Consider the following 24,342-nt stretch of genomic DNA (forward strand, 5'->3'; position numbering starts at 1 on the left):
CAGCTGGAGAGGAAATGAAGAACCTTGTCCGGTGGGGCACACGCGAACAACCGTGCACCACGAAGCCCCCTAAATCATCCGGGACTGTAGCCAAAATCACCCGCTCGAACGTTGGCGAGATGGGCAACAAGAGCTTCCAACATCTGGGGCCCGAGACCTACGCGTTAATTAAAATGAGCATTATAGGCCTTGTAGCAACAGCGGCTGCGGGGTTACTCGCTCTCGTTGCGGACAAGAGAACAACGTCACGTGCATGCAAAACGCCTGCGCCACCGTCACTCCAATATAAAAAGTAAGTCTAATTACTTCCTCCTTGCAAACTTTAATTACTGAGAAGAGCCGAAAGATTACTATTTTATTCGCTCGGGCGGTTATTGTGAATTTTGAAGTTAAATAAAATCGCGTGCAAACAAAGTCTGTTCCCAACGTGTAGTTTTATATTGGCGGAAAAGTTAGACTTATTTATCAAAAAAAAAAAATCCTTCACTGGGTGGTGAAAGCGAATCTGCACATAGCGCTGCTGTACGCTACAAGAATGTCGGCAGTCTTTTAAGAGGTCCTACATGTATTCACATGTAACAGGAAAGAGCAAAATCTGTAATAACTGTTGGCAGTTATAAAGCCTCGCCGATAACATGCATGTTTCTGCATTTTTAGATTTGTTCCACAGCATACAGTAAATAATTTCAATGTTCTCGCCAAAGTGCACCTAGTTAATACGAATAACAGCAATAAGCAGAGTCGTTCAGTATATGATGAACCTGTAAATACGTCATGAGCGACAAAGACGCCACCAAAAAATACAAGAACAGTACACCCCGTGCCCAGCGCACGAGCTCTATATATATATATATATATATATATATATATATTATATATATATATATATATATATATATATATATATATATATATATATAGGAAGCGGTAGCGTATGCATCAAAGTACACGGAAGTTAGCGCCTGTCCACGTCAATTTGCTCAGCGGTATCATCCTTGTTCACGTGGAGCTTGTGGCCTAAACATGCCTTAAAGCCCAAATATATTAACGCGATAGCGTTAAAGAGCTCGTATCGCAGAAATTCCGCCGTCGGCGTCGGCACCGTTGGTTGTGAGCGAAAAATCATCATCTTGTCCGTGACCGAAAAATCGAAAAAGCTGCAAATAAAACAAATAATAAGAATGTTGAGTCCGAGTGAGAATCGAACCCAGGCCGTCTGCGTGGCAAGCAGGTGTTCTACCACACAGCCACGCCTCCGCTTGGAGCTGCACTGAAATTAACTTTGATGCTTCCCAAAAATACGCGTCCTGTATGCAGGTGTCACAGTAGGAGATGTAGTATGGCAGTAATATTGCGTGGTACAAGCGTACATTGCCATCGGGCGTCACACCACGTCAATATCATAACGACTTGGTGGTTTAAAGACAGCCACCCATTACAAAAGGCACACACATTACTGCGCGTATTCCCTTAAGACCCCGTAGTGGGTGCATCGCAGCTTCGAAAAAGGTTCTCGCGCTTAATTGCTCCTGGTTTAAAGCATGCTACCCATTACATAAGGCACACACCTTCAACTCGCGTTCAACTCTTAAAGGCGAAGCTTAAGCGTCCCCCAATTTTTTATTCCCTCTTTTATGAAAGCAATTTAAAGAAGCATAATTGAATATTCACTTAATGCATCAACCCTCTATAGTGATTCGGTAGTCGACACGCTGCTTGCGTCAATCCAATAGAGACTGAAAACTAGAAGCGGCCTCCAGAAAGGGGAACGTACTCTAAAAAAGCCAGGTGAAATTTGGTTTCGCTAGATGATCTATCTCGCCAAACAATTAATCATACAACAGAGTACTTAAGCCTATCCTTGCTGCTCTTCGATCCTCACTACAACGCCGAGCCAGCTTCAAGCTTCAGCTGTGTTAGCTTTACTGCATAACGTGTGCACAGACATTGCCGGGAAGGAGAGGTAATGATGACAGGGCACAGTGTAAACAGTTTCGGCATCGCGTTAGCGCTAATTAGCGTTCTGATTAGCGAGCATTTAAGCGATTATTAACTTAACCGCATCACAAGTGGTCGAAGCCGCGGTATAACGATAAGCCACGATGACAGGTTAAACGTGTTGCGTTGAAATGGTGGCGGTAATAAACGGCTTCGGTAGCCTGAAACGCATTTATATATTCAGCGTTCCAGCTAGCAGCACGTGGCTATCGTGTGTTGCCTACAGTTTCTACGTGCTTGCGGCACAATCGAAGGGCACGCAGCTCAAGTTGAGCTAATGCGACGGGTACAGTGATTCTGCCCAGCGTTCAAGATTGAGGGTTAGTCGCAACGCCCCACTCACCACATTTCAGATTGCCAATCCTAAACTCTTTCAGCAATATCGTGTTGAGCGTATAGTTTTTCTGAGCAGCGCTTCGGTACCACATATAATGAGCATTTCTTTCGTGGTGAAAGTATCATGTAAAGCGGAGTTGTTGAAGGCAGTCGAACAATGCTCAACTTCGTGAGCGTATGATACGTATAAACGTGGCTCAGGGTTGCAAATGATAGAAAAACAAAGCCCACCCGTTATATTGTATCGCCCTGTCAGCAAGCTGCCAGCATAAATTCGGAATTCATTGCTGGCCACAGACTTTCCTATAAACGGTGATTAACAGCGAAGAAATCGCCTTGGGCTGCTTTCCTCAGCATGCGTATATTCATTGTTTTATTTATCCTTTATAGCTCCACGAGTAACACGCAAATCTCTCGTGCCCGATGCTCCTGAATATTCAAACAACCTAAAGCACCACCGTGCAAAGTATAACGAAATTTAGGAAAAAGAAAAGCAGCAATACTGCTCAAATTGCTGATATGTCGATGCGAAAGAAAATAAAAAATAAATCACATAGATAAACGCAAAATAGAAATTGCCGTTATATATTTATAAGAAAACGCAAATAAGAGAAGCAGGTCCAGGCGGGGGATGGCCGGCTCCCGAATGCGCAGCACTTAGAAAGTCGGCCGCGCAACGCGAGCGCGAATAAGCGAAAGTTCTTAAAACTCCCTTTTAATTAAAGGACGGGAACTTTCTCTGCGTGGCTGGCTTCGCGGCTCTTTTGTTTGGGCAAGGGGCAGGCCCGGCCCTAAGCAAATGCAGCGTGGGCCGCGCCCCGCGCCAGCATCAGGCTGCTGCCGGCTTCCTGCAGCGCAGACCCGACCCCAGCTTTGCTTGCCCTCCTCACTCTCATCTTACGAGCGTGCCCCAACGTTGTCTGCCCAGTGTGCGTGCGTGTATGCAGCTTCTGCTGCTAGTGTGTGCGTATAATTAAGGTCCGTGTCACCGCACTAATTCTGCTTGCGGGGCGCCATATATACAGCGGGGTGCGCGGCGTTCACTTTGCGCAAAACGGAAAATCTCTCTCCCCCCTTTGCCCTAGCCCCCTCTCTGGAGCTGACTCGCAACGAGAACGCCGCTGCAGAATCCACAACGATTTGGTGCAAACTGATCGAGGACGACCTTTCGCCCCAACAAACGTCTGTCTGTGCATCGCGATTTCCGGCCACTGTTTTTGTATTTGGCTCTAACTCCTCGACAGGACTGTGTTAGCGAGCAACGCCCACAGCGCACATTCTGAGTCGGAGCTTTTGGCACATTGCCGCCGGTCACAGCTAGGCTGCTACGGTGATTTTCTAAGAAGAATGTGGAAGTGGTTGAACGTATGCAGTGGTGTCAAAGGAGATATTACTCGCCGAATGCTTCATAGCTACGTTGTGAGAAACATTTTTTTCGCACTCGGTCATGTAGTATACGTGTTTATACCTTGTCGCTGGTGCTTTTACCCACTCTCGCTGTTCAGAAATCTGCAAACGTAAATTCGTAATTGCAGGCGTAATTGATCCGCAACCTGTTCTATAATGGACTTCCCTCAAAGCTTAGCAAAAATACAGAAGCCGCGAGGAAGAAAGCACATTTTCCCTTCGCAAGCAATGCGCGCGCTCTGATGCTGTCGAAAGGTATACCTAGGAAAAAACTGCTAGATATCGTTAACGCAGCGATTATGTTGCGATGTTATTCCTTTTAGCATTTATTCAGTGGTTGATCTGCGTTTAGCCTAGGTTGATTTACGTGTTCTCCCAGCAAGCGGGGTTCGCCTGGCAATTTGCGCCGGCATTTGCTTCACCTGTTCGTCTCTTTCACTGTTCATGATTATTCTATAGCAAATGCTTGTGAGTATAGTGTGCGTAGATATATTGGAGTAGAAGTCGCGAAGCCTCCTTGCGCACTATTCTCAGTCTTTCGGGGAAGGTTAATTGTTGCACAGACGCGTTCAAAATTTTGTTTTTGTTGACTGTCTAGCAGAGCATATTCATTTAGACATTGAATACATGAAGTATTCTACCTCGCGAAATTCTTCACAGTCCCTGCGTAACTGAAGAGTACCGCTTCCAGGTCTGAATACCCATGCTGAGGTGCGTGCCGATGGTGTTCTTGTCTTATAAAATAGGGAGCTTTCGAATCGATTAAGCCCCTCCACTACACGTGGTTCGTGTTTCGGGGTGGGCCATTCCCATGTTGGTATCCCCATGTATAAAAAAAATGGATGCTCTTGCAAAATAAGTGCTGTCGAGACCACCAGCTGTAAGATAACGAGTCGCCGGTTCAGCCTATAGGTTATTACATATCTTTCAGTTCCATGATCCATAGAACAGAACGAATTTCCTCGTCGCCAACGAGGAAATTCGTTCTTCAGCATTTCTTTCCTGCTTGTGGTATATATTGTGAAGGTTTTAACTTATTTTAGGGCTTCGATATATATGTCGGCAAAGTAGCATCTCAGTACAAAATGTATTGGTTGCCGAACTGCACAAAAAAAAAAAAGTCTCTACATGTAAACAAACTGACAACTGCAATCTTCGCTTTTACAACGATTGACTCGCATCAGCTCTTTCGGGGTAGTAATGCACGCCGAAAAATTTACACAGCGTCTGTGAAAACGTATCCAAATGAGAAATTTGAATAGAACTCCAAGTAACGTCGCCTCACGTCGTTAACAGGCTTTCTGGCGAGGCAACGTGTCCGCATTTAGCTGAACTACAAGGACGTTGACATGATTTTCGGTGGGCCAATCGCGCCAGACGTACACGCTGTAAAGCAGGGGAAGTACCGGTATACAAAGGGGAAAAAAAGAGACGCCCTTATTTGAGGCTAATCGCTTTTTTCTACTGCGGCAGACGCTCCTCTGATCTCCCGGTGTCTGGGTAACAGCATGCGTGCCGCATGGTGCTTGCGGAGAGGCCCTAACGACGGTCCAGATATCCCTTCTACCTTCACCGTGCGCGACGACTGCGAACGACGTACTGCTGCACCGAATCAGATCGGAAGGGACACATAAGAAGACTTCCGATAGTATTCCTGTTAATCGGGCTTGCTTTATGGCGGTCACTTAACTGTGCAGTCTGCGGGCGGCGTCTCGAGATTTATGGCCCCCTTGTGTGCTTTCGTTATCTCGAAACACGTATACAATGTCCCAGGAAACGACGCTCCCGACATCGATTTCGGGACCCGACAAGAGCCTGAACATTTTCCGTCTTGAGATGTAAAATTCCACCTGCGACCCGTGGATGGAAAGCGGCGTGAGGGAATAGAAGATAAAATGCCCAATAGAGAATAAGAGGGGGCACTTTATTGCGAGCTCCTCTTGCTACGAACTTCGCGGTGCCGCTTGTTGGCGACCGCGCATCTGTCGCGACCGTTGTGTGTAAATCCGGGAATGGGCGCGGAAACATCGAGATCGCGCCAGTCGGTCTGCGATGAGAGGAAGATTTCAATGCGGATGTTTCCGCCTGTCGATCCAAGATCCACGGTCATGGACCGGGATCCCAAACTTGTAGGACTGGTGCGTTCTCCTCTAGTCTTTCTTCGCGTTCGCGTTATACGCCTTCTTGCGCGCGACACCTGGTGCCAAAGTAGTCTCAGAACGCTTCATTGAATTCAATACCATACTTTTTATAAGATATGAAACGACCTCAAACGCACTTTGTAACCATTGTAAGAAGCACATATAAACGGATATTACTGCCCGGCGATATTCTAATAAACAACTTTTTTTTTTTTTTTGCACTTTTCTCGCTTCAGTCGTGTCCTGGGTTTTCTCGCGTACATAATGACCGGGCCAGGAAGAGCCCAGAATGCATCGTGACGCTTACGACTGCAGTGGTAAGCGTCACGAGTATTCACGTGTATTCACACGTGGAAACACAAGCATTCACGCGTTTGCAGCAAACGCGTGTCTAGGCAAGCATCGTAAACATGCGCTGTCAAAAGCAAATAATGGCGCCTTGAAACAAGTCACGCGTTTGGCAGTGACATAATTGAGAAAAAATATGTGTTGAACGTAGAACACTTATATAAGGGAGGTCATCAACAACTTTACTACGCAAGGATAATACATGTTATGGTGTAACAATATAATAATAGCGTATATCGTGCACCAACCCATGAATTAGGGGTCATATTCACAGAGGCTTCATTTGTAAAGTGCTATTTCTAGTTGGACGCCTTCTGAAAAGGCAGTGTGCAAGAGCTTTTGGGTGAGTACGGGTCTATAGGTCACACGTCCTGTCTGCATGAGTATGTATACAGTCTATGGTAAACGCCAAACAACTATAGTGACACTGATGTGTTTGTTAACCTTATCATATATGATAAGTGTAACAAACACATTGGGTAACTATAGTTACCCTTATCGTTCATAAACGTTCGAGCAAGGGGCTCTCGTAATCAACTTAATGTCATTCTGCGCAGCAACGGATATGTAGTACGTGCGCGCATGCATACACAGAAGTGTTACCGACCTACCCATTGTTTTACAGAATCTGTTTCGTCTCATTCCAGCATCAGGCGAATACGTTGCGGCGCTCCTGTAAGGGCTTCGCATACTGACACAGAGAGCCTGCAGGTAATTTTTGTAAACGGAAAATTGACAGACGCCAAAGATAATGCCCGCTTCAACGGGCGCTGCAGATTCGAGTTGCACGAAAACGCGCAGTATATCGAAACGCGGTACGAGCGCTTAAAATGTGGCAATACCGTTGCGATCGTTTCGGCCGGTGATGCTGCGCATGCCAACGACACGCGCTGTCTGCCACCTGGCGCGTGAAGGCAGCGCGTGATTCTTCTTGGCCGCCTCCCTGCTTACGGCATCTCGGTGACTGCCCCGCCTACATTCTTGTCGCGCTATGTGTGACACAACGCTATTCGTAGCTACCCAACCCATCGGAGGGACACGCGCTCAGGCTTTTCTCTTGAACGCGCACCAATATGTACAGCAGTAACTTGCACAAGTGGTTTGAAAGAGACTTCGCAGGAGCGATATTACATTGTCATAAACTGTATAAGTTATATCTTGTCAAAAAACGCCAAACAAAACTCATGTGCGTCCCTCCCTAGCTCATCATACAGTAACTTGTCTCTGCAGTGCTCCACCATTCTTGCGGGTGAACATCAGACTGTATGCCCAAGCTGCTTCTTGAGTACTGTTGCGTTTTTTTTTTTTTTAATTGCGCGTAGACGTGCTCGTGCTCTCGTGCTTGCAAATGTATAGGTATATCTTTCCACTTGCTCATCGTGTTCTTCTCACATTGAATTTGTTCATATTGTTTTATTTTTTCAATTTCGCCTTGTGTCGGCGCGTGTTGTTTTCATGATTTCAGCTTGCCACTCATACAGTGACCTAGGCTTTTATTCAAAATTTCGCAACAGGATAGCTTTTTCTTTTGGTCTGCATCGTTGAATAGAACATGAACTTGGCATAAATGCCAGTCTGCTTCGAAGCGAACAAAATTAAGGAGTACACTTTTATGCGTACGTCATCATCGGAGAAGCGAGTCGTAATCATGTTGTAAATTTCAATGAAAACAAGACAACTGCAATTGTCATATCTCTTTTTTAAAGTTAATCGAATAAAAGTGCAATACTGTTATATTGTCAGCCAGCTTCATTCATTTGCATCTATTGATAACGCGTTAAGTTCTGCTACAACTTTTTAAGCTTTATTGCACGGTACAACCGTTTCAACCTTTTAAAATACTCCATAATTACTCAGTTACAACATCCTGCATGGTTTATTAAATAGTTATTGCAGCCCGTAAAATGCGCTTCATTTAACTCCACCTGTTATGTGGCTGCTGTTGACGCCAGCCGTCCACAACGCGCTGACGGGACGTCCTAAATTATACACTCGTCGTCTCCTCCATTTATACAAGAGTTTTGATACCCAAACCAGCTTTACTGCCCACGTCCTTTAAACACCGCTCTTTGGCGCTTTCCACTTCTGGCGGGTGTACGTAGGTGTAAATGGCATTTAGAACGTGAGCTCCAAGTGGTGCCGGCCAACACGCGCCGCATGCGCTAACTGCCGCCGGTGTGACGAATGGTCGAGAGCGTCCTTTTTTCTGTAGAGTCGGCGAGCGAACGCGGCGCTCCGAAGAAAACGCGAGGGGCGCTCGGTATACGAGAGTGTGAGGCTCGTGTCCTGCTGCTTCGGCCGGCCGCAAATCCGGCCGACGGCCACGACGGACTGAGGCGCTGACCCTCCCCGCCCGCAGCATTCCGCGCCGGTTGCGAGCGAGAGACAAAACGAGGAAAAGCAATAAAAAAGGAAGAGCCGTATATCTGGCGCAATTGAAACTACATTTAGTGCCAATCATTGTTCCCTCACGCCGGCGAGGGAGGGCCCGTGTGCCGGTGTGATTTGTACCCCCGCAAAGATTTATTTATACCCCATAGATGTCCAGGCGCTGTCAGACGTGGCGTCGTGGGGGCCAAACCACCGGGACAGGACTCTCTCGTTTCGCTCCTTTTTTTATTTTATTTTCTTGCTTCCTCCCTTCTTCCGTCCTCTTTTCTTCCCTCACGCTGTCGCGGCAAGTTTTCCTGCAATGTTTCTTCCGTCCCTGCCCCCATCCCGCCATTCTTTCGTTCTATTCTTTGTTTCTTTCCTTGTAGTGGACCTATGTCGTGAGGCTGCGCGTGGCCGGCTGGCCGGCCGTCCGGCCCAGTCCGGACGGCCCGAACGCGGCATGCCAGCGTATTGCTGCCGCGTGCCACTGTCACTGTCAGGCGGCTTGTTGCGAGAAGGTGATAGACCAACGAGTTCCTTAGTCCGCGACACGCTGCTGCTCCTCTAATACGGATGAATAATAGAAGACAGAGAGCGATCAGGAGATAACGAAAAGCTTGACGCTGGACAGCTTTATTATTAGTCCATGCAACAGGTAAGGACAGTTCTCTTTTCTTCTGACTTCTGCTCGACAGCTTTATATAACGTTTGTTTGGCACTGTATATATAGTGCAGGCACGTAGCCAGGATTTTTTTTCGGGGGGGGCCCAAGGCCTAATTGTTCGAAAGAAAGGCTTTCCATGCCAAAAATAAAACAAAAGTTGCCCGGGAATATAGAAGGCCGGACGAATTTCGGGGGGGGGGGGGGGGGGGCGGGCCCCCGGCCCGGCCCCCCCTTGCCTACGTGCCTGATATAGTGCGTCATGTAAAGTTGATCATGACGGGGAAGTTGACATGGCAAAGATACACGAACAAAATGATGAAAAGAAAAATGGGATAGTGTATACGTGCAGAAAAGGAAGCGCTTCCAGATATCTCAGCAGGTTTTCGATACAAAAAAACGCCGCGACCAAAATGAATTAATATGCGTCGTATTCGCATATCACTTCCTCGGAGGAGGAAAGAAGGGAATTTCGAGGGCTCGTTTCTTTGTTTGGTACAACCTTAACGAAAACTAACAGATAGAGAGAAGGCATTTGGTAGGAACAGAAATAATCCATTTACGGCAGTGAGCATTCACGCAGTCTAAGCAAATGAAAGGTCTTGCGAATTCGGCTGCCCCATTGTATAGGTGTTGATTAGTACTGCCTGTAGTCATCACACAGCTTCGACATTTTCTTGTTCGCTAGCATGCTTAGCTGGCAGCCTTTTTACTGGCCGCTTTTGCGTAGAAACGGATTTATTGATTCAGAACTCTTGCAATGAAAGATTGGTGGGTAGGCCCTCTGCCAGTGCGAAAACAACGATGAAGACTATGGTTCTAAAACCAATCGTGGGCCTACCCCTGACATACTACCGACAGCATTGGAGCAATGCAAGCATTTACTAGGCAACATTACCACTTACGAAAGGAAACGAAGCAGCAGATACTTTCTGGCTGCTTTTGAACTTCTGTTCTGGCACGTTAAATAACCATTTTTCTTTATAATTGCAGATAAAATACACATTTTTCAAGCTTTTCTGTCATGACAGCCAGTGCGCGCGCGCCCTCCCGCCACCAGCAAGCTGGTACTCATCAAGGCACCCTAGCGCGACGCGCGGCGCGCCTGCAAATGCGGAGCGGCGAAGTTGCGTGCATGTTGGCAAACGCGTGATTGGCAAACGCGCGAACGCGAACGCTGCAAACGCTGCTCACGCTGCCCGCCATCTATGTTGATGCTGCGCGCAAGTTTCTGATTCTGATGCGCAGCACGTGTTCTCGTGTGAATTTGACAAAAACAGAGATTCGCAACAAATTAAAGCTTGGCTGTTCATCATCTACCAGATTTCAATATCTGAAACTGGACTGGTATTACGTAAACTTTATTAATAAAATTCAGTCCGCGGCTTCAAGGAACAACTGCTTCAACGTTTAATGTTCTTACTGACTTGTTGGCTGGAATTTTCCAAAACTACTCTGTATCTGGCAAGAACTCTATATATTTTATTTTACATAAACAATATGCCGGCGCGCTGAACTTATTGCAATTTATTCATATATTTGCAACTTATCTGTAACTTGAAGACCAAGCAAGAGGTAAAAACGTGTGCTCTCATTTCTATGGTCTGATATTCAAAATGGTCCTTATTATTCAAAAATAAAAACTCAACTAATAATACTGCTTCTCTTCTATTTGGCTGCACATCTGGCGATAATGTTAAATGCCATGGATACTTTGGCTACTTGTGGCTTGATTTCGGGCTCCTTTTCAAATCCACGCAATGGCAACCCTGCTGCAGTCGTACTCTAAGTGTGTCCTTCTGAATGACCCTCGATGCGTAATACGGGTGAGGGTATGTTTACTCCGCGCTCAAAACCAACTGTGTTTCAAAGCTCGATAATCGTGTTCTCTCGGAACGCCCTCGCGACAAGCCAATTCGCGCCGGCGGCGCTGTCCTAATCACGCCGCGCGCGCGACGTCGGAAGCACGGACGACCGATCCCACCCACCATTCCGCGGCGCGAGTGCTTGTCACGACAGAGACCAAACTATATGTCTGCACCGACTGCCAGATCTATCCGAGGGCACGAATTCGGAGCCACTCTGGCCGCCGTGTCAGAGTTTATAGCCGCCGCGAAAACGGCGCAGAAGGGCCAAAGGCGGGTACTATAGAGACGCGTAAAACGCACACAGAGCCCGCGGAGTGACATGGGCGCCACGAAATTAAGCGGGGAGTCACGGGGAATATATGGCGCTTCAATTTGTAGAGCAGCTGCTGGGCAGCGACCGCGAACGACGGCCACCATTTGGCGGGTGTACATTAGGCTAACGATTTGTGCGCAGCGCCCTTAATGTCCCGCGCTCGTGTCTGGCACAGACTGAAGTACACGTGTCCGGAGAAGACCGCAGCTCCGCGACCAGGAACGATTCCGAGGCACGTCCTCGTCGCTTGACCACGCGTTCGCCGCGCCGCTGCAGCGCGCGAGCGCACGCCGCTATCGGAAACGCGGGGCCTATTGCGGCGTGTCATTTCTCATGGCTGTTTGAGTGGGAAAAACCAATTTGTAATGCTCACTCCTATAATTGACCTCGCCGGTGGATATTTAGTGTACGCCTATACGTTGATAGCCTACTTAGTACATTAAATAATGTCATGCCCAAAGAAGATTGTATACAGGTATCATGCAGTGGACCGTGCACTGCGGTCGAGCATCTACATGACAGGCTCGGTTTTTAATATGCATGCCAGCTGCTACAGCCCTGCATCAAAGGCTGTCCCAAGCATACATATCTGCGAAAAACAGAGTACAGCGATGTATTTCCTGTTCGGAAGCTTAAATGTATATTGTTCGAAACAAACCAGGCAGGTTACAAGAAAGATGAACATATTGCCACGAGCATTATATTAGCTTGTATATATGTACAGGAAAAGCACATTAAGCGCTTGTCCGTATTCTTTCTCGTCATTATCTGCAATTCGTTTGATATACAATTGATATGCAATTCGTAACAATGAGTGAGACAGGTGCGTTATCAATGAGTGGATCGCCATGGGCTTCAACTCGCGCATACACCTCTTCGCTGTCAAAGATGACACAGGTGGGAGTACGCCTCTGTTATTTGACATGGTAAATGACCCCGGATGAAGTTAAACCGCCTTCACACGATAGGATTCTGCGATATCGCTGCCGCGAATTTCTTGTTCCACATTTTCCGACTCTGAACGTTTATTGTAACGCCGGCATAGCGGCCACCACCCACGTGAATAGCGTAGCGCGCATTCGCTTCTGCTGTGACCCCAACAAGTATGCGTACCCCCATCCCCTTTTCTTGTCACCATGCTCCATGGCTACACGTATCTATCTATCTATCTATCTATCTATCTATCTATCTATCTATCTATCTATCTATCTATCTATCTATCTATCTATCTATCTATCTATCTATCTATCTATCTATCTATCTATCTATCTATCTATCTATCTATCTATCTATCTATCTATCTATCTATCTATCTATCTATCTATCTATCTATCTATCTATCTATCTATCTATCTATCTATCTATCTATCTATCTATCTATTCCGAAGGTTGGACATGCGATCACCATATTAATTAATAGCGTAAAGTATGATAACTCATTTCATGCTGTGTGTCAGGGTCAGGGAGCCGCCACGCGTGAACGCTGAAGCAGCCATGTAGTGCTATTCGTTTATATTTTCCTTTAGCTTGCATTTTCACTGCATCTGTGCTACAGAGTAGGCTGGCACAGGTAGAACACGTCAGTTTTATTTAACTGAGCTGCTGGAGTCACACATGCAAATGGTATAAGGAATATAAAAATTAATAACCCAAATACTTTTCGCGTGCATATTGTGTCGTAATATTACATGAGAAAAATAAAGCACGAGATAAAACAACATCTAAGCCATATACGTATATACATGGAGTGCGAACTTGCTCAATTATTTGGGGATGCATACTAACGCATACATTTGCTTCTGATTCAGGCAAATAATTTTCTGTCACTATGTATCTAAGTGCTCCCATTTGTGAAATGTCGATCGAGCACCCATTTTTCTCGATCGAGTGGCCCTGTTCTCTGGGTCAGTGAACTAATTCCGACACGCGCTACCTTTTACTGCCGCTACGCATATAACATGCAGTCATGGCTGTCCTTTTCTTTTTATTATTTTATTTTTCCTGCCAACTTTGTTGGGCACATAAATTTCTCGCTTCGTAGGCAGTGCCATTGACTCGAATCCGTCCACGGTCAGCAAGAAAACGTGTTCCCGCCGACATTAATCTTCGTATAATGTCCGCACTGTTTGCGCACGCCCGTTCTCAAGCGTGTCAGAACCGTGCGCGAACATGGGCACGTCTTTTGCATGCCATATTTCCTAATCGTCCGTCCGTTTTGCTCCATACGGGTGACAGCGGTTGTTTGAACCTCGATAGCGGCGGCGGGCACTCGAGGGTGCGACCGCGCTTTTTGCAATGGGTCCACGTGCCTCACAAACGGCTCTCGCTCGCGCCCGTTTTCATTTCCTGGCGCTTTACTGTTATCCCATCAATGGTTATGTTTCTTCTTGCTCCATTTTTTTTATTATTATTGTCATACGCTTGTCCTCCCCCCTTCTCCTTTTGCTGCTCCGTGGCCTGCGTGCCTGTGTGGTCCGACCGCTCGCCGTGCGCGCACGCAAGCGCGCGGTTTTATGGTCCGGACAGGTGCTTCGGACGCATATAAAAGCGAAGCCGCGGTAAGCGTAGCGTGTCGGGTTTCCATTGAGCGGCGCTGGCCACCGGTGGCTCGCTAAAACCCGCCCGCTATCTTATCGCCATCGGCATCGTGAGAAAAGCGGGCGACCACCGGAGACACGTCACAGTGCAGGGAGCAGCCATTGTGCCTCCGGTGTGTACCAGCCCGTCACGTGCGACGCGTGCGCGCTCACTGCCGGGCCAGATGGCGCCCTCTTCCGCCGTCATCCACTCCCCAATGGCCGCGACGCAATATTCGCCAAAGTTGGCGCCAAAGTCGCGTATGGGCAAGGCAGGGGGGTCTGCGTTCCCCCTGCCTCGCTCGGCGCCAAGTGGGTCAGCCTGTCATGCGGGCCCGCACGTCGTTAAATGCTTCGCCCTCCTGTAAATCAGCGGCACTCCACATCCTTTCTCTCTGCTCATGCCGCAATCGCTGCCTTTATCTATGTTTGTTCACGTCTTCCTCCGGCGCTCACCGCTAACCCACAGCGCAAACCGCGGAACGCAATTATTTAACGTGTTACAGGAGTACATATATCTCCGGCCGCGTACACTTCTCCTCTCGCCGCGCCCACCGATGGTTGCAGTTGGGAAGGAACGTGCACGGAAGCTGGCCGATGCACTAATCACTCTCTGCGCGTGTCACAATCGATCACTAAGGCATAACCGCCTGCCGCGGTCCATGCCATGCCGACCATACTGATGTGATGTGTGTTTGTGCTACCTTACGCAAAAGAAGCGATTTCTTCTTACGTAATCGAATTGATGCCTGGCAAAGAAAAAACAAACAAACAGCGATGTTTTATAAACCACGCTGACCGACGGTTTCTTCTTTACCGACGATGTTGACTTGGGAATAGGCGGCATGCTTGCATAGACTTCACTTTTGCTTCTCCTTTTTGTTCTTCAAACAGGACGAAAAATCCTTCTTTTCTCAAAAAAAAAATCAAAAGGGATAATTGAGGATACACATCATAACAATTAAGCGTTTGCCGAATCAGACGGCTCGCAAAATAAACTCCCCCGTTATCGTTTGCTTCTAGAAGATCACTGCGGCGTGTTTAATTATTAAACGCGCCACTTCCTTTCATGTAGTGAAACGTGCGTGTAGGCCTCTTAAGAGCTATCTGACCCTTTAGCTGTACGGATAAGCACATTTCGTTACACGGATAAACGTGGATTCAATTTCAACAACTTTTACGATTACACGCTATGTGCAAGGCCATCCCATCTGCGATCGCTAAAAAGTACTGCTTCTTTCTATTGACTTATCGTCAACCGCTAGGGCTGTCTTGTTTTCAACTCTCCATTTATCAAGTCGCAGGAGTCGTTACAGAACAGCACGCGTTGTTGCTAATACGACTCAACAGCTAAGAGGAAAAATGAAAAATGGGTTTCTTCGTCTCGGCTCGGAATTCATGACGCAATGGCGGTGCTCGTTTAGTGTCGCCTGTCACGTCCAGCTCATGAAGCCGCAGTGGTGCTTATTATTATTTTTTTTTTTTGTGTTACAACACACCATATGAGCACGTCGCAAACGAGAAACCTGACACTCAGAGGGCTAGACAACTTTTCCTCGAGCTTAAATGGAACGTCTTGTTTTCTTAAAATATAATGCCCGTACTTCGCTCCATGTACGCCGTGACACTTTGCGAGCCCTATACGTTCGTTCTTTCTTTCCTTTGCCAGCAGAAGCTACTGTCGTATGCATGGAGTGTACGGAGGACATTATGCGCGTAATATATGCTTAAGACCCTAAGCGTACCTAGTTAAGTAAATCCACAATGTAATATATAGCGTGACTATACGAATACACCGATATACGTGATGTGGAACATAACTTACCCGTACGCAGCCAGAGCCGGGTCGTAGTAATACGAGGCTGGTTGCGTGATGCCCCTCCACGGATCAGCGGCTTCTTTCATTGTGTACGCCGGATTCTGCGAAAAAAACAAACATATATATAAGCACTCTATAGAAGCAAAACCGGGCACCGTATACGTGTACTGAAGATGCTATCACGTTATGTAATGCAGCATAAACAACACCAACGGCACCGAATCAACGAAACTTGCATAAAGCATGGTACGCGAAAGAGCATGCATATTCTGACACTATGTGTGCACAACGTAAGTGTTAGCTTCCTCGGTGTTGGGAACGCAGCACGAGGTTAACGCCCATCGTTAGTGAAAGCATTACAGTGTCCTACAAGACAATAACCGCCCAATTCACGCTAGAACGAGTTTAAGAAATTATCGTGCTTCCTAACCTGAAATCGCTATCTGTGGATACGCATTTGCTGCGTAGTTGTTATTTTGCCGTCATTGCTTACAAGCGCTGCTTTTCTTAAATTTCATTGACATGATGGAAGAAAGCGTTGGCGCGCAAATACAACGCCGGATATACTCCTTGGCTCTTGAAGATGTTGTGTAGTTATATATGCGTAGTTTTATGTTCTTTTTTTACACATATCTTGTAGGACAAGGAGCAAATGAACAGTTAATGTACACAACGCAAAGTTTATGACATAGCAGCTGAAACCGCCCATGACATTGTGAAAAGGAGGACGAGGAAAATAAAAAAACGGAAGGACAGGGAGATTAGCCAGTTCTTAGACCGGCTGGCTACCCTGTGCTGGGCAAAGGGGTGAGGGGAATAAAAGATTATAGAAAAGAGACGTTACAAAAAAAGGAAAAAAAAAACGCTCTCAAGGCAACAATGTGGGCGACAACAATATTTTATGATATAGCGACATACTTTTATAGAAAAAAAAATCTGAAAGCAGCGATGCGAGGCACATTATTATCATATGTCATGGAAATCATCAATACAAATAAATAACGGTCTCATGTTCCTCACGTTTCTGTGTTTGTGCCTGTGCACGCACGTTTGTGGGTTTTTACATTTGTTAAAACGCCCAAGAACGCCACTATCTTACACAAATAAACGCTGATGCAAAAGCGCTCTCTTGCATGATGTTCATTGGCCGCAGGTCAGCAAGTGAACTGATATTCTATATCATCATTCAGAAACATTCGGAAGGGCATGGCTTCGCCTAAACTCCAAGTGCTCGAAAACATTTTACATTGATTCGTTTATTGAACTTAGTGTTTTATTGACTGTATGTCTTGGCATCACCAACACAAAACACGTTTCAGATAAGCGCTTCATTTTGCATTGAAATAATGTAGCGCAATCCAATTGGTCTGAATCTTCGGAGCAGGCCAAAAGCCTCCTGTCATCACGTTTATGCCGAGGTCTGTACGCTAAGCGCGCCTTTCTCACCAGTGTCGCAGGTTATGACTTTCAGCTATTCCAGAAAAGGACGTGACCGCTGACGTGATCCCAATTGTCATATCTGGCAAAGCAGCGTTCTTTGACTTCGTGCTGTGATTTTGCATTTGCGTACGTTATACAGTATAGGAAGTAGAGTCTTATGTGTCGTGCTATAGAGGCGCTGCATAAATTGACAGCAGTCTTCGTAATAAAAGTATATTAGAACAGTAGTTACAGCGCACGTGTGCGCTGCAGTACGATAGTTTGCTTGTTGCGATCGGTGAGGCAGCGAGACAGGCAGTACGAGCATAGGTCGGCAAAGTCACTCATAAGTCGACTCACTCAGACTCACACATGGGCCCTGAGTCTGAGTGAGTCCGAGCGAGCAACATTTTGGTTAGCTTGAGTCCGAGTGAGTCCGGTTGAGATAAATTTTAGTGAGCCTGAGTTTGAGTGAGTCTGGTTGAGGAGAATATTGATGAGCCTGAGCCCGAGTGAGCTTGCCAACCTATGGCAGACCTATGCCGACCTGTGGTCCTATATCTGCTCATCCTCAGCATTACTATCAGCCTTATATCGGCTTACGTTTATACTCAAGTCTATTAACACATTTCTCAAGGCGCTAGCGTTCATGCGCCACCTCAATATTTATTGACAGAGCCGTGAGATGGGGGGGGGGGGGGGGGGTGAGGTTGCCGCCACCTCCCCTCGCAAGCTCTTTCACGGGGAGTTCTTCATAATGTGCAAGTCGCGTATTTAAAAAAAAGAAATGTCCTTACTGGATTGAAACCACTTATAACACGTATTTGAAGGTACAAGATCAAAAGGCGTATCGCAGAGCACCGATTATGTGAGATATTGGCGTTAAAGAGCACTTAAACCACGAGGGATAAAGCTCATTTTACTCTAACGCACTAATGACTCAACTCAATCAGGCTCACTCAGATCAAGAAGCGAGTCTGAGTCTGGGTGAGTTCGGCTGCGTAATATGTTGGTGAGTTTGAGTCCTAGTGAGTCCGGTCGCAAGGCGATGACTGGGGCTACTTGGTTCATGTCGACTTCTTGGATATGCGCTGCTTTTAAAGAATAACGACGAAGAAGACGCAGACACAGAGGTGCGCTTTGTCCTGTCCACCTCTGTGTCTGCGTCTTCTTCGTCGCTGTTCTTTAAAAACAGCGCATATCCAAGAAGGAGTCCGGTCGAGAAAAAGTTTAGCGAGTCTGTGTCAGAGTGAGTCCGGTTGCGGAAAATTTTGGTGCGTCCGAGTGAGCCCTCAGAGCAAAATGTACTTTTTGAGTTAGTCTGAGTGAGCTCCTATTTTTTTGGCGACCTATGAGTACGAGTGACGTGGAATGGTGACAGTAGCACCGGTAGTTTGCTAAAAACCAACCGGCTATGCAGAATTGCTCGGTCATATAAAGCTAACTCTAATGATGCAAAGAAAAAACATCGTCAATTCCCCCAGTTATTTTTCTTTGTCTGAATAAAAAGTACGTTCGTACTTCAGGAAAAGAAAAATTCCGTGCTTGAAAAACAAAACGGTACTAAACCTGGTTCTATGTATCATTTTTTCACGATTAACTACAAACGTAAGTTAACGACAATCACGGACACCGTGTTTTGAACAGTACTCATGTTTTACGCTTCCTCTTACGGCTTCAGTGCATGGGGCCCCTTGCCACTGGTGAAATATACTCGCACAAGGCGTCCACAGCCCCATTCGGCTCCCCAATCGTCGATTTTCACTTCCTACGTACATCTATACGCTCGTGATAGATTCCACCATGCGTCGGCCTTCGAGGAAGTGAGCCCGCTGACGGCGCTCGCCGCAAGTGCCCGTCATCATGACGTTCCATCCATCTTCCAGAGATGCCACGTGGAGGGTCCTTGTAAAGGATTGCGTGCACTGTCGACAACGTGCCGAAGGAGCGGCTCATGGATCCACCTTTTCTGCGCCTCCGTCGAATGACGAGAGCGGACAGATTTGTGCTGCACCCTTCAGGCGTCCGGGCTACGCGTGAACGTAGCTCGGACGTTAAACGAGCTCCGCTGAGCTAACATCCGCGTATGTCTGTCAAGTCCGCGAATGATGCAGTTTCCTGCCGTTGTCTTTTAAGTCGCCTCAGTGTAAAATCCGCGCCTCATCCCAACACTACATAGTAACGTTTAACGAAACTGAGCGCACACTCGTAGACGGCCTTGGTAGCCAACCAGACGCTTTCCTGGTAAATCTCTCTGCCTCTTGACTTTATTTTTTTCTTCCTTCCTAGCTACGTGAGACGTTGGATCTAAGCCAAATTATGCTGTCGTTTACGCACGAGCGAAAGTACAGAAGCAGGGCTGAGAACAGCGTGAAGTCGATATCGATCTCACGCTCAAAATCATAGACAACATTCGAAAGTGCATTGAGTGTCCCTAGTGTGATAGCAAAGGAGACAAGCTCCTTGCTTTCATTTCTTGCCTTCTTTCTTTCTCTTGTTTCGCGCACTGTTAGCAGTCATATATAACGCGAGTGTACCTTGCTTACTCGTATACGCGTTCACCTCAAGTTGTCTTGAACTCCTAAGGACAGCATATTTGGCCGCGTTTTGTCTAAAGTTTTTTCAGTCCAATTTCGCATAGGTTCTTGCGCATTTTAGTGACAGGCCTATAGTTCCTTGATGGTTATTTTCATAACTTTCCTACATAGATCAATATGTAGCAGCCAGCTATATAGAGGACGCATGGATTTTAGATTGTGCGTACTACTTCACCATTTGTACACGTAGCCATACTGGTGTGATGATCAGCTATTTCTACGCGCACAGAAGAGAAACAAAGATCCGGGCTCAAGGCCGAATTGCATTTTTACTACGTGCGCTAAGCGATGCTGTGCAGATACAAAGAACGCACAAACACACAACCGGAGGTCAGTATATGTGTGCCTGAGTGTTCCTGGTATTTGTTGAAGTTCTTATAAGAAGCTATAAAGAGTGGCCAACAACACAACTACCCCGCTTCATCTGCAGCGGTGAGTGTGGAAATTTTTTCATCTACGAATATTTCTAATCACGACTGTATGCGTGACAGTCCGTAGCAATTCTTCGCGCTACCGAAAATTACATAAGGGATGCTCAGCTTTACATGATAACAGCAGTATGCTTTGGGGGCTAGCGAAACTTAGTGCGCTGCTCACTTCTACGGCTGTTAATACCCCAATCTTGCCGTCTGTATGAAGGCCCTGAAGTGATGCTCAGATACTCATGTAGTGTTTGAGGAAGCCATGGAGGGAGCTGTCAGTTGCGCACATTGACCCGCTATCATCGATTCTCTTTGCTACACAATCATCTTTATGTTTATTTACATGCATAAGAAGTTCGGCGTCGGTTTAAATCTTCATTTTTTTAACATTATATGTGTTTATATTTTTAACAGCAAACATAGGCCACTATGCAAGGTTAGACCGTTTTATCTGTTCGACGGGGCAAGAATGCGCCTGCCCGAGGCATAAAACTGTAAAGACTGTAGAGGTCTTCAGACTTCCCTCAGCTTTTGAAGTCACGATAAATCTTGTCCCCGCGCTAGGAAAAAGGCGGCCCGGCGATTGCGCACCCAAAGCCAACTGCTTGCTGTTTGCGCAGTTTCCTTATGCATCAACAATTTTTGACAGGTCGCCCTCACGGGAGATGTTTTTCTTTGGAGCATATTCGGGACATCGCGCGCGCTTTGGGTGCTACGAGCTGCCAGAGCGCGCGTAGCATACGGCCGGCATCCTCACGCCGGCCACCTACTCTTATTCTTCTCTGAGCGCGGCCAGGCTTGCTCCGAGGCTTCCAATCCAGCGACCACTGTTTAGGCTCATCGTCGTCCCATATTGCGCAGCTAAAGCAAAGCCGGAGCCGATGGGGATGATGTGAGAAGAAAAGCGAGCAGAAAGAGGGAGAGAAAGGCAGGCAGGAATAACACCAGAGGTGGGCAGCGCCACGCGTTTTGGGGCGCGAAACAAACCAGGAAAATAGAAAAGGCGGGAGGCGCGCAGAGCAGCAGTCAGGTGGGGGGCGTGCCGCTTTCCTTTCTCTGCCTTCCCGTCCCTTCCTTCTGGCGCTGAGCGTGAAGAATGACGCAGCTTAATATGAAAGGTGAGCCTAATATGCAGCGGCGGCCCGAGGCACGCCTGGGATCTCCCCCCACGGCGCCGGTGGGGCAGCTAGCGCGCGCGGAGCCTCGGCCGCGGTCCGCTCTTCGGGACGACCGCCGCCGCGCCTACCCGCGACGCTTCCTCCCCCGCGGACCAACGGGCTTTTGTTCGTGGCCACTGCCACTTCCAGGGCCTCTCCCTCGGCTCGTTGGTGCCAGTCGGCCGCTGCTTTTGTTTCGCTTTCATTTTCCCCGCAGCGCCCCTAATCTTTGGGCCTAGCAATCCGTGGCTCGTATTAATTTTTCCGCCTCCCTCGCAGCAGCCAACGGGCCCCACAGCGCCGGCTGCCCGTGCCATCCCCCACTCGCTGGCTTTTCCGCGATATAATGCGTGGCAAATCGTTAAAGATGAGCGACAGTGTCACGGCCGTCAGAATCAGACAAGTGAAAGGAGCTGGTGGGCGGTGAGGCTTCGCTGGGAGAGGGGGCGAAAAAGAGCGCGAGTGGCCACGGTGGGAGTTACGCAGCCTTGCTTCTAATTTGCCAGCGTTGTTTTTTTCTTGCCCAGCATTAAGCTCTACTTTAGATGAAACTGGAACTCGGGGCTACCCCTGCGCGACGTGCGTATGTACTGAGCGCCAATAGCCTGACCGTACAACGCGAATCTATTCGTGTTGTACTCCTTTACGGCATGATGACGAATCTATTCGCCACAGAAGACTGTACTCTAATCCTTTGGCGAAACGGCGGGGTAAACACTAAAAATGAAGAAAGAAAAGACGCGACGCGTGCTGCCCTTTGTGTCGTTTTGTGCAATTGTGTAAACAAGTGTAACTAACAAGCTTATACGATAGACTTTCAACGAAAGAGGCAAAATGACAGAAAACGACAACCACCATAAAGAATAGTGAGAATGGCCGTTCGGCTCCTGGACAGGAGTTTTGCCCAGATCAAAAGTAACTTTACGAGCAAATTGCCCCATATGAGTTTAACCACGTCACGGTGACAATGGGCAACGTGAGCGGCATCTTAGCGCGATTCCGGTTCAATTAGTGCGAAATCGTCTTGATATCCAGAAACTCAACACGTGTTTGAAACTGGGACATTGTCACTACGGGCAGGTGTCAAACTTCACCACGATGCATCAATGTAACTCAACGGACAGCATTTCTAGACAGAAAATTATATTTGAAGAGATCAGCTGAATCTCAATAACTGTCAATTTGCAACTTCGAGAAGGTACTTCCTTCTAATAATACAAACATCATGTAATTATGGGGCTTTACACAACTTTACATGCCAAAACTACGATATGATTTTGAGGCATGTAGTGGGGCACTCCGGATTAATTCTGATCAGCTGGAGTTCTTTCACGTGCAAATTATCTAAGAACATGGGTGTACTTGCATACCGCCTCGATATAAATGTGGCTTCCATGGCCGGGAATCGAACCTGCGTCCTCGAACTTAGCAGCGCGAAATAAACGCATCACAGCAGCTGGGAAGTTACCCTTCTCGACGTTGTTAATTGAAAGTTGAAATTCTGCCGACGTCTGGAACCTCTTCTTCTTTTTTTTTTTTAATCCTGGGCCAATGATTACGCCGATGCTTTGCGGGGAAGTTCGATACATTATACCGAAGGAGTAATGTCCAATTTTCCTGGTGTGTATGGGCTATGTGCTTGATACTGTGCAAATACTTAAGGAGGCTGGGCTTGCAGTTTATGCCCGTTCATATCTCGGCGTTAAGGGTGTCTATCGCGCTCATGAAGGCAGAACGAACAATCAAAACGTAATTTGGAGATATATGAATCTCTTCAAAGACTGTCAAACACTAATAAAGATAGTGGAATACCGACGTGATATGGATGGATGGATGGAAGAACTTTATTGTTGTCCGGCAGATTAATGGCTCGGGCTCAGGTCTCCCATGTTGGGACGTCAAGGCCTTGCCTCTCCAACGCTTCAACTATCAAATAAAGCTTTAGGCGTACCTGGTTGCTTCGGGTGTATTCGCCATAATTCTGTGAAACAAAAAAAATGATCTAGTTGTATGTTGCTAACATGTTCACGACGAAGCAGTATGAAGAGAACAAAGTGCATAGTACCTCTCGTTTTCAACGAATGCGCCCACCTGAACTATCTCGATTTTTCTCGCGTACACAAGCTTTTGCGAATTTTTTTTCCGTGAAAATAAAGTAAACTATAGATAGCCTGGAGCTTTTCTTTTCTGTCATCTCATTTAGAACACACCGTGGAAAACTGAAAAGTGGAAATATATTTTGTAATACTAATATGGGCGTGGGACAATTAAAGGAGCATGCTTCATAAAGGACGCCGGTCATTTCATATTCTACCGGGTTTCATTCCGACCAGCCGAACTACCGTCAAATCTTGGACTACATAATGGAGGTGACATGAGTACAAAATGCTGAAGGACCACATTATACCTCTGGGCTCACGGATTTATTTCGGTGGCCACAAGTGGCAAGCTGACGTAGACATCGCTGTCACTGCGCATAACTTGTGAAATCGAAGTGCCTCGTGCTCACTTCATTACAGAGGACGAATATAGACTGATTTTTGCATTGAAAAAAAAAAAAGCAACAAGCCGAGAACACTTAGAGGCGTCGAACTTACCGTGCATTATCTCGTACACGTGCGAAGAATAGGAAGCGTAGAAACTGTATAGTTGTTAAGAAAAGATCTGCTACAAGGGTTTCAGTCATGCGACAGGGCGAATGTCACAATGACTCAAGAAGTGCCGGCGTACCACGATTGTGTAATAAGTCTAGGCCCACTGAGCAATCGTTTTCAAGACAAGCGCGCCCACAGCCTCGGCTACAGTGTATCATTTTCTTTCAAGCGCTTCAAAAATAAAGCCTGCAAAGTTTTCTCGAATTATGCCACGGGAGATGAATTGACATCCCAGACCGACATCATCTTCAAG

At 46.9% G+C, this 24,342-nt stretch overlaps 1 protein-coding gene across 1 annotated transcript in view; it reads right to left on the reverse strand.

Moving 5' to 3' along the window:
* Positions 1–24,342, reverse strand: part of LOC119375430 (iroquois-class homeodomain protein IRX-6) — a 161,018-nt gene that overhangs the window by 31,214 nt on the left and 105,462 nt on the right. The window contains exon 3 of the mRNA XM_037645610.2: positions 15,847–15,941. Within this exon, the coding sequence (XP_037501538.1) occupies positions 15,847–15,941 (95 nt within the window). The remainder of the gene's footprint in view (positions 1–15,846; positions 15,942–24,342) is intronic.

Source organism: Rhipicephalus sanguineus, chromosome 1, assembly GCF_013339695.2.
Source record: "Rhipicephalus sanguineus isolate Rsan-2018 chromosome 1, BIME_Rsan_1.4, whole genome shotgun sequence".
Classification (NCBI taxonomy): Eukaryota; Metazoa; Arthropoda; class Arachnida; order Ixodida; family Ixodidae; genus Rhipicephalus; species Rhipicephalus sanguineus.